Genomic DNA, 11,716 nt, shown 5'->3' on the forward strand with positions numbered 1-11,716 from the left:
GAATTTGTTGCAAAAGCAAAGTAATTCTGCTGGAATTTGCTAAAGTCAACAACCACGAAGAACTAGGGAGAAATGAAACATGTCCCTCCTAACTACTGCTTTAGAAGATCACAGCAATTTTACTTTCACATTGCAATTGGCAACTGATTTGTGTTGGCATTCATTGCAAAAGGTTTTGAGAACAGGAGCAGGGATTTGTTGTTACAGTTATGCAGGGCCTTGGTGAAGCCACAGCTGGAATATTGCGTGCAGTTTTGGTCTTCTTTTTTGAGGAAGGATGCTCTTGCTCTCGAGAGAGTGCAGCGAAGGTTTACCAGGCTGACTCTGGGGAAGGCGGGTCTGATGTATGAGGAGAGATTGACTAGGTTGGGATTGTTTTTGCAAGAGGTCAGACAAATGAGGGAGAATCTCATAGGAACTTATAAAATTCTAACAGGACTGGACAGGATAGATGTTCCTGATGGTGGTTTTGTCCAGAACCAGAGGTCACAGTATGAGGATTCGGAGTAGACAATTTAGGATGGAGATGAGGAGACATTTCTTCACCCAAAGAGTGGTGAGTCTGTGGAATTCATTATCACAGGAAGCAGTTGATGCCAAAACATTGAATGTATTCAAGAGGTGACTAGTACTTGGGGCGAATGGGATCAAAGCAGGATTAGGCTATTGAGTTGGGTGATCAGCTATGATCATGAAGAATGGCAGAGCAGGCTTGAAGGGCCAAATGGCCTCCTCCTGCTCCTATCTTCTATGTCAAGACCCGTGAGTCAACAGTTAATCCCACTGGGGCAAGTAATAGTGCAATATTGTAATCTGAGTGGCTTTTATTATAGAATCCCCACAGTGGGAAACAGGCCCTTTGGCCCAACAAGTCTACACTGAACCTCAAAGCATCCCAGCCCTCTGTAATCCACCTAATCTACATATCTGTGAACACTACAGGCAATTTAGCATGGCCAATTCACCTAGCCTGCACAGCTTTGGACTGTGGGAGGAAACTGGAGTACCCAGAGGAAATCCACAGAGACACAGGGAGAATGTGCAAACTCCACACAGACAGTTGCCCGAGGCTGGAATTGAACCCAGGTCCCTGGTGCTGTGAGGCAGCAGTGCTAACCACTGAGCCACCGTGCCACCGTGGCACCCCTGTGGTGCTGTGATAGCATTCCCTACCTCTGAGCCAAGAGACCTGGGTTCAAATTTCACCTGCTCCAGAAGTGTGTAATACCATCCCTAACCTAGTTGGTTAGAAATTATCTATAAACTGCTTCAGTTTAAATTCCTGCAGGCTGATGTGTGAAAGGCTGTCATTGTTTACAATCCAAAATATAGCTTTTATCCCAGTGGCAGGCTCATTGGCCTAGCTTTGCACAGACCTGAGAGTCTGCTGCCAGGATGACATTACTGGAGTTAGCAGGATAACTACTGGGAATATGAACTAAAGCAGTGCCATTGCAAAAGCAACTTTAGTGAGGAGGGTCAAGTTCCCTTCTACTAAAATTACATGCTCATGATTCTGGTCATTTTAATATACTCTAACTGGTACAGTCAGACACTGATAGAACTGACAGAACAGCAGTTTCTGAAAGTACATGTGGAACATATCTGGTAAAATATTCACATGAAAATTTGTCACTATTTCTCAATTTTTGCTGAAGTTAATTGCAGATAAGAAATCCCAAAAGCAGCTTGAAAGTTACAATACTGTCCCTTGGCATTGCCAACACCACATTCAGTAAAACATGGCTCCACAGAGATTTCCCAGCACCGAAGCATTACACTTAAAACTTGCATCAAGTTAAACGATAGGTAGGTAAGAATTATTTGTATATACATAGAAAAGTAAATGTGATTATCTTATCTACTTCTAGGGCTCTTTTTGTCTACTGCCTGTAGTCGGCGACTGATCTTCAGTGATAAGACGTGGGCACCAGAATCACACAACCTTGTCAGGTAGTAGAAATGTTAAAGCAAAACCAAACTCTCAACAGTTTCAGCAAAGCATTCAACTGATCAGCCACTTTGACACCAACATGTTAGATACTTTGAATGGTTATCTGGTTAAAACAATGAAATTTTGCCATTAGCTGTTAATATTCATTTGTATAAAAAAGAATTGTGTAAGTATATGTCTCAAAAATGAATGGATATTAAGAACCACCATCTCACATTGCAGTATAAAATCATCATGTATTACAGTAAACTATTGAACAAAATGCGATTTTATAATTCTACCAAAACTGGGCTGTAGGTGCGTAGGCTGTTAGGTTTTATGGGACAAGCCTTTCCCAACTATTCACCTGGGAAGCCTTGAACTCACAAGAGATCCGATACACAAGCAGATCAGCTGGCAATTGTACTTACAAAACACCAGTGTTTTCTAAGAATGGAGACAAGATTTTGCTGGCCAAACCCCCAGTGGCTGCCTGTGTGGTTTCAATGAGCATTGTTAACAAAGCTACAATGATCAGACCTTGGAGGTTTGTCTACAGGAGGGGCAACAAAGAGGGTGATTAGGAGCAAATTACTGCAGATGCTGGAATCTGTATTGTAAACGACAAATGCTGGAGATCACAGCAGGTCAGACAGCATCCATGGAGAGAGACAAAAACAGAAGTTGCTGGAAAAGTTCAGCAGGTCTGACAGTATCTCTGAAGAGAAATCCGAGTTAATGTTCCGGGTCTGCTGACCCTTCCTCAGAACTTCCTCTCCATGGAGGGAGAGCAAGCTAACATTTCGAGTTTAGATGACTCTTTATCAGAGCTGAAGTAAAGCATGGAGGGGGCAACATATATGCTACAGTTGGGGCAGAACGGTGCGGGATGGTAGGTTGTAGAGTGCTAGTGGAGAAAAGATGTAGACAGTTCAGGTTAAGTGATCAGAATGTGAGAATGGCAGAACAATGGTGTGTCTAACTGCCAGACTTGAAAGAACAAACAGTCCCACTGGGGTGGGGAGAGGGGAGAGAGGACATGGTGACAGAGAATGTAACAAGCAAAGCTGAAAGGACTGGAAGAAATTGGAGTTGGTTCGCAATTTGAAAGTGTTGAACTCAATATTAAGCCCAGAAGGCTGTGATGAGATGTTGTTCCTCCAGTTTGCGCTGTGATTCACTGGAATACTGCAGCACGCTAGGGACAGAACAGTGGGCATGCAAGCAGGATGCTGTGTTAAAATAACTGGCTAAGGGAAATTCAGGGTCATGCTTGCACACAGACTGGAGGTGTTCTGCAAAGGGTCACCCATTCTGGGAACTTTCTGGGAAATCTGTCATCTACCTACATGGATGTGAAGGTGGAAGCTTGCTGGAGGTAGCTTGAGGATCATGTGAAAGGTTTTCAGCTTTATCTACTTAAATGCCTTGTCACTTCTCCTTGGAACACATGATCTGAACATTGGTAGACATTGTTGCTAGGTGAAATTTAGGGAGGCATCGGAGCCTTTCTGGTTTTCTCATTCCATTTAAACTCATGGAAAGAAAAGGTCAGGCAGGCAGGCTCTGATCCTAGCACACAAATGTCCCACCTGATTTTCCCACTTAAGTTCTGCCCACATTATACATAATGCGCCGAAGGCAAAAACAAAAATCAATCTTAATAATGAGATAACAAGGTGTAGAGCTGGATGAACACAGCAGGCCAAGCAGCATCAGAGGAGCAGGAAAGCTGACGTTTCGGGTCGAGACCCTTCTTCAGAAAAAGATTTTGATGCTGCTTGGCCTGCTGTGTTCACCCAGCTCTACACCTTGTTATCTCAGATTCTCCAGCATCGGCAGTTCCTACTATCTCTGTATCAATCTTAATACATTTGGTCTCTCCCACCTACATCACTGGTATCCATCAAACAAGGTAGAAAATTGCCTGGGCATTTCCTTTGCACAAAAATCAGGACAAATGCAATCTGGCCAATTACTGTCCCGTCAGTCTCCTCTCAATCATCTGCAAAATTAAGGAATGTGTCAATGATAGTGTTATCAAGTGGTACTCACTCTGCACCAGCCTGCTTGCTGATGCTCAGTTTGTGTTCATTTCGGGCCATTCAAATCCAGACATCTTTACAGCTTTGATTCAAACACAAAAGAACTGAATTAACTGACTTTGACAGCAAGGAGCCATAGCAAATTTGCAGTCAATAGGAATCAGGGGCATAGTGTCCACTCATTAGAGGTACATCTGGTACAAATGAAGATGCTTGTGTTTGTTAGAGGCCGATTGTCTTAGCCCCTAGACATAGAATCATAGGAAAGACATTGCACAGAAAGAGGCCATTCATCCCACTGTATTCACAGTGTGACGCCACTGCAGGAATTTGTCAGGCTAGTGTCCCTTACCCACACGTCTCCAGTTGCTCCCTCAATAATCTTCCCGCCAATTTAAGGTCAGAAGTGGAAATCTTTGCTGATGAATGCGCAGTGCTTTTACCATTCACAGCTTCTCAGGTACAACACAGGCATTAAGTTATGGCGGATGAAATGGTGAGGTGCCTAACTGAGCTGCAGTGGAGTGTGAGAGAACTGGAACTAGCCCTGTCAGCAAGGGAGCCCAAAGTAGCTGCAGCTCTAGCAAGTGCCCAGGCTTTTGCAGGATGAAGCTGAAAGTCAAAATAGTGGCCAGGAAGCAACTTCCTGTGTGCCGTCTTTCAACAAAGCAGAGTACCAAAGCTGTATCCCAATACAGCTATTCTGCATGCCAAGCTGGACAGATTTTAGGGAAGACCAGAGACATCCAACCATCTAGTGGCTGATGACTGGATCAAGAATGTGCATCTGGTCATGACTTCTGGGGCCTCAACATGAAGGAGCAGTTGGTGTTTGTGATGAGGCTTCTGTGTGGAAAGTTCACTGGAAACACTAGTGAGAGGAATGAATATACAAAGAAGTCAGCAGTAGATCTTTGAGGGCTAGCATGGATGTTTAGGTACAGCATTAGCCTGCCATAGCTGAACAAAGGGTTCAGGAGTACAAAAAGAGAGGACCTGGTCTCTGTATCTCTGGAGTTGAAGTTGTTTAACCACACCATCTTTCTGAATTCCTCCATCAAACCAATGCAGCTGAAAAGCTGTCCTGCTAAAGTGTTGAGGATGAAGTTGAGAGACTTAGCAGTAATGAATTTGACTGTCTTTCTTTGGAACACTTGATTACATCATCTGGGAAGACTGGACTCTGTAGACAAGGAAAGAAGCGAGGTGACAGTCAGCATGGTTGAGGATGTAGACCTCAGGATGAAGAGGTACATGGATCAGATTGCTATACAACAGATCCAGTCCTTACTGTCTTATCTCCACAGTATGCCTTGTGGCAGAGCACATTGAAGAGATACTGAAAGGACAAGCTGGAATTGTAACAGATTTGGGCAAATGAGCCTGGCCCAACCAGTGCAACTTAACTCCTCCTCCTTCACGAGAAAAGAAAGTCCCAGCAAGGGTAAAGGGAAGCACCGAGGCTCTCAGAAGACTGACCGTGAACAGTAACCCGCCATTTCCACTTTAGAGAAGACTATGGCTGATGCAATATCCATGCCTTAAGCAAATGGTAACATCCACAGCCCAATTCTCTGCAGAAGCCAGGCAGCAAATTGGCAATGTTTCACCATTGGGCTTCTGACCATCCCAATCCTGTGGCACAGAGTCACATATGGGTTCACCTCAGCCACTCATCTCAAAAAAGGAAAAGCAGCTTTAATTAGTCAAGAAGATATCTATAGATTTCATTCAGCCCAGTCAGACTATGAGCCATGCTCATGTTCTTGGCTGGCTGCATTGGAACCCGGAGCGCACAGCGTGAGTTAGGGACACTTCGGAGACCAGAAATCTGAATGAGAGGAGACAACAGGAGCAGCAGCAGAAATCTACAGCTGGTGATTCACAGCACCAAGGTACCCAAGTCACAAATCTGGCAATCTGAAGTCATTGATATGGGTTAAACCACCATGAGCTGGCAGTGGATCAAGAAAGCAACATTGGGAGACCTAGTCAGACTGCCTTGACTTTTGCCCTCAAGTTCGAGATGCCACAAGGTGAGGTAGGTCTATTTTCTGTTGGGAAGACTAAGTAATCTGGTCCATGTGGTCATGGGAAATTAGGGCTCTGCCAACTGAACACTGCTGATAAGTGATCAGGAGTTACACCCTCAAGTGTCCCAGAGAATCTGGAACATTGATCATGAAATTCCAGTGTAAGTAGTTTGTTTCTTGGAGTTAAGTTTTTCCATTCAATTCATAAAGATTGGACAGTGGAAGAAAGAATCTTTGTTTCATTAGCTTGTTAGACCATCTGTTTGAAACAGTTATAGCTCACATTACCAGTTTCTGCAGTATTTTGCTTTTGTTTGATTAGAAGATAAAACTGCCCTTGTTATAACTGATGTATTGGTGACTGTGGAACTAAAACGAATTACTACCTTTAGGAAGGAAAGAAGCAAAGATTAAAACTGGAGGGGAATGGATTAGAGGAAATCAAAATCAATCATTGTAATGATTCTAAATTTTACAGGGGATATTTTAAAAGTAAGTTTTTACTACTTAGGGACTTTACTCTTGTAAAGACATAGCTTACTTTTCCTTGGTGTGGTAAACGATGGTGTGGACAACTGCAATGTAAACAGAAACTATGAGAAATGTTCAGTCGGTGAAAATTAACGGTTGATCTTTCCTCAGAATTGTTTTCAGCACTTTCTTTCTTTATCGCAGAGTCCAGTATCTGCAGTGTTTGGTTAGTTTGGGAATAGGCGCTGACTGTGTTTGCGGGGGGAGCTGGCGGTGTGACTGTTCCTCCCGTCCTGAAGGTGGCAGCAGGACCCGGAGGTCTCGGGGCTGCAGGTCTCAGGCTCCGCCTCCGGGGAAGATGATGGCGGCAGCTGGGAAGAAGCCGGCTCTACCCCGGAGAGGGAGTGGAGTCCCTTACAAACAGCAGCTGGAGGTGAGTGAGGGTCCCGGTGGGAAGTGGAGGAAGGTGGTTTGTGAGAGGCCTGGGTCTGCTGTAACACTAACCCAGAGCTGGTTCAGCAGGAGCGGCCTACTCTCAGTGTTTGATACAAACAGCTTTCCCTGTCTGACAAGTCCAGGTACATTCAGTACCATTGACAGAGAACACTGTTACTGCTCTAGACAATAACACTTCCCATGGATAACTACACCACGGCAGTGACTGCACTGCAAAAGTGATCGGAAAGTGCTCTGGAACCTGCTTATAAAACAAAGTCTTCAAAGAGTGCTTCTGGCACAGTGGTATTGTCCCTACCTCTGAGCCAGGACACCCAGGTTCAAGTCCCACCTGCTTCAGAGATGTGTAACAATATGCCTGAGCAGGTTGATCAGAAAATATATGTACAAGCAAGCCTTTCCTTTTTCTCCATTTAATGAATTGCCAATATAGATATTCTGTACATGGTTTTCAGCTTGTTACATAAAATTGCAAAGTATTTATAGCACAGAGATAGTTCTTCAACAGAACTTGTTCATGTCTGTGCTTATGCTCCATATGACCCTATCACTTTATATTGTCTCATCCATGAAACACATATTTCTGTTCCTTTCTCCTTCATGTTCTTATCTAGCTTTCTTTTTAAAACAGCTAGATAATTTGCTTCAATTATTTGTGATTGTGAGTTCCCTACCTTTGAGTAAATATGTTTCTCCTGTATTTCCTATTAAGTTTATTATCTTAAAATACTGTTTTAGTCTCACCCATAAATAGAAACATCTGAACATCCAAAATATATCCAGAAGTTTAAAGCACACCACTGTATTAGATCACACCTCAATCTTTATTTCCTAGGAAAAAAGAATCCAGCATATTCAGTCTTTCCTGATAGTTGGAATTGCTCATTTCTGTTGATTGCAAGTATTCTTATATCTTCTCCAGTGCCTTTATATTTTCTTTGTAAGAGGAGGAGCAGAACCTGGCATGATACTTGTGGTCTCACCAAGTTGAAATGTAAATTCAACTTCTCTGCTTTTCAGTTCCACTTTATGTTTCTTGCAGCTTGTGTTGTTTGTTCATTTTCAAATCAAACCTGGACCACACACAGTTCTGCAGTATTTATGATACCTTGGGAAACATAATTTGGTGCCTTTTCTTTGAATTTTAGTAGTACAGAGTACCTGTACTGAAGTTTTTTTTAAAGAACTTGCTATGCTTGAAGAAGGTTGAACTTAACTAGCATCCACCATCAATCTTGTTAACAGTGGATTCGCCTGGTATTTTTCTGCCAATCCCAGCGATCCTCCGTATGGGTATCCCTCTGAGCTGTTGCATATATGGCGCCGCGCTTCCCCCTTGCCCCCTCGCTTGCAATAAGCCTTTGTCTAGCCACTGCTTATTCACTTACTCTCAACTAATGTACAAACCCCTGGAAAATTCCTAAGTATGCTTAGAGGTCTGTTATCCCTGGTTTGAGAATTTGAATTTTGTGGATTTGTTTTTAAATTTATGAAAAATGTAACTCGGTTGTTGCATTGTGCTGTTACTTGATGAGATGTTGTCCTACAAAAAGATCTTTAGAAACCCGAGGTTCTTAGTAATCAGCTGCTAAAAAGGCACATGATGTACATTTTCACTAGGACAGAAAAGTTGATTGGAAACACTTATTTTTCTCCCTTTACCTTACTGATGTTCTCAGATTTAACATTTTTGTTTTTAAAGCTTTATGTTTGTGATATCTTTTAGATGCTGATTGGAGACTCCACTGACAATTTAATTAAACGGATAATGAGACTCATTTTACAAGACACCTATGAGGCCCAGTCAGAACTACACACGATCATGTCAAATTTGTTTGAGAAAATCTCTATTAATGGAGCTGAAGACTGTCCCCCAGAAGCACATGTTTTCTTGCAGCGCTTTGCCGAAATTGCATGGTCTGAGCTGGTGGATGAATGCTTTGCTGAAGGCAGCATGAAGTTGATTCACTCGCATTCTACATTTTTTCAAGCTTTAGGCTTCTTGCGTCGAATATCTTGTTACATGCCTTGTGTCAGACGAATGTGGGATAAACGATACAGAATTGTTACAAATATTGGCATCATGCTTGTTTTCGATGGTGAAATTACTCATTTACGCTATTTCATCTGGCAGGAATGCTTGAAAATACTTTATAATTGCCTTGTTTTGTGCAATGAAGATGATATAAAATATCTTTGCCAATTGCAGATCTTTAACTGCATAGAAGTAGCTTGGAAAATGTCTGATCAAAGGTTGAACCTTGGGTTGCTTGTTAAAGCATGGCTGGTCCTGGCAGAGCATTATCACATTCCAATTTGTAAGCAAACCTGGGACAGGTCCTCCTTCCCCCAGATTATCTGGTACTTGTCACAGGAAAATGAATATGAAATGGCAGGAGTGCATGTTGCTAAAAAAGCCATGCTGGCAGTGGAGAATCCTGAAGAATACAAGAAAAACCCTTACGTGCATTATAATCCTAAAACAAGGTATATATCCACAATATCTGATATTGAAACCAAATTGCCAGAAACATTCCCGACTATATGCTCTTCTCCTAATTGTAATGAACTGGAAGATTTGGACTGTCACTTTCGCTCTTGTGAACGCTGTCGGCTTACATATTACTGCAGTAAAGTTTGTCAGAAGTACCATTGGAAGCATGGTCACAAAGAAGAATGTGTTCCCTTGATTCCAAAGGAGGAAATTCTCAAATATTACACTAAAGATGTGATAAATGACTTTCAACTGTACTGTATAAGCCTATCGAATAGCAAGATGCTGGAAAGCATTATGGGTCAAACCATTCCGAAGCGCAGTAGAGGAGATGGTGTTCGCTGCTTAGGTGTTCTTGTTAAAAATGAGCAGGGTCAGTGGGTTACCATTGATGAACACTTAACCGATTCCAAGAAGCATCCCCGAAGAAATGGACCGAAAGACTAATTTTTGCTTTGACGACATTGAGTCAAAAAATAGTCGGTTTATATCTGGTAAAAGAAACTGAAGAAAGCAATATCGATGGAAATTAAACTTTCAAACTTCAACCAAACTAATTAAGTTAAGAACTGCAACTGCACTAAAGTCAGCTGTCTCACTATTGAGGATTACTGCTGCATCATGGTCAATAGACCTAGCAATGACACAGTTTCAGGTGTAGGTCTGGTTTTAGCTGTCAAGTTCATGGGTGCTACAAGCTATGTAAGACCCAAAACTGATACTGTCTCTTAGCTGCTTTTCCAAACACTACCTGATATTGCCTGCAGGGTGTGCCCTGACTGAATTTGCAGAGACAGACTCAAAACCAAGGGTTACCCATGTCCATGGCTTGTTCCATAGGGTTTATCACTGCTTGTTCACATGTAAAAATGGTTAGTAACTACCTTTTAATTCCAAAGCTTTTTATTTTGAGAAAGCGTAGGAATTATTTAACATTTACTTGAATAACTGCAAATGTCTTTCTACAATTCTTTAGCTAAATAAACCCTCTGATTATTTTATGATCTTTCCTTTCTAGCTGTTGACCTTTAAATCAAACTTTGTGTTAAAAGCGCCAAGCTTGTTTGAGTTGCATTTACATTAGGATTTCTTTCACTTCTTTCTCAATTAGATGCCTCCAATTTCTGCAGTTAAACTCCTTAATCCGTAAAACTAAGTGACATTCTAAAACACACAGATCATGCATTAGAAATTCATAATGAGCTATTGCCTTTTTGAGAAGAAATGTTTCATTTTGATATTTTCTGATTCATTTATAATGAGCCAACAAAATGACTTGTTATAGTGAATATGATCAGTTGTTTAGTTGTTACTTGTACTGAATCCTAAATGAAAAATGGATCCTGTAAATTACCCTGTTTTATTGGCAACATCTTTTGATCTAAAATGTTGCTCTAAGTTATATTTATTTCTCAGAAATGACACATTGTCACTTATTTTATAATAAATTTAAAATGTTATGAAAAGGTTACTTGTTAGTTTTACTTTCAATAGAAACCTAATTCTCATAGTGTATTGTGTTGAACATCTTTTTTGTGGGGTTGAGGGATGGGGATGAGAATAAATGTGCTCTTTTGGAATATTTAGCTCACACTTGTAAATTGTAAATCTTTCTTAAGGTAGTCTTCAGGTCCATGAAGTATGGACAAAGACAACAATTTTACATAATGCGTGGAAATATCTTTTAACCTCACACAGTCGAAGTTTTCTATTCACTTAATTGAGAAGATCCAACCTTAGCTTTATGCAGAGATCCTTTATTACTCTGCCACTGAATGTGGGCAGAGATAATGTTTTTACCCTTGTCAGTCTGTTTGTAAACACTATGTGTCTTCAAAATATTAGATGGACTTCAGGGAAACTTGACACACAAAGAATGGCACACGTCTTTGACGAAGTTGTGGATCCGGATTCTGGATTTGTTTTCAAGGATCCATTAATAATGGGAGCTGGAGCAAATAGACTTTTATTTTAGGATGTTGCATATTGTCTCAGTTGCTGTTCTAAATTTGTCACAACTGTAGAAAACAGTAGATTTGTCAGAGCAGGTTTTTGACAGTGGATTGCCCTGAAGCCTCCTCATTGAGACTGAAGCTCTTAATAAAGAGTATTTTTTTTAAGCTTTGTAATTATAGAACTTCAAACAAGCAAGGAAAAGCCTCCAGGAAGAGATGAGTAATCCTAATAACTAACAACCCGGTATGGCAGAGGTATGCACTCAACAAAATACTTTCTTCAGTTGTTATTTCCTAGGAATGTACAGAATGAAACAATATCTTCACTT

At 41.3% G+C, this 11,716-nt stretch overlaps 1 protein-coding gene across 1 annotated transcript; it reads left to right on the forward strand.

Annotated features, from left to right (window-relative positions):
• The first annotated feature begins 1,891 nt into the window (after positions 1 to 1,891).
• Positions 1,892 to 11,399, forward strand: LOC109927230. The gene is made up of 3 exons (XM_020527190.2): positions 1,892 to 1,953; positions 6,687 to 6,915; positions 8,665 to 11,399. Exons 2-3 carry the CDS (start codon positions 6,841 to 6,843, stop codon positions 9,877 to 9,879), a joined length of 1,290 nt encoding a protein of 429 aa, XP_020382779.1. The 5' UTR covers positions 1,892 to 1,953; positions 6,687 to 6,840; the 3' UTR covers positions 9,880 to 11,399.
• The last annotated feature ends 317 nt before the right edge of the window (positions 11,400 to 11,716 follow it).

This window comes from Rhincodon typus, chromosome 22 (genome assembly GCF_021869965.1).
Source record: "Rhincodon typus isolate 14 chromosome 22, sRhiTyp1.1, whole genome shotgun sequence".
NCBI classification, from domain to species: domain Eukaryota; kingdom Metazoa; phylum Chordata; class Chondrichthyes; order Orectolobiformes; family Rhincodontidae; genus Rhincodon; species Rhincodon typus.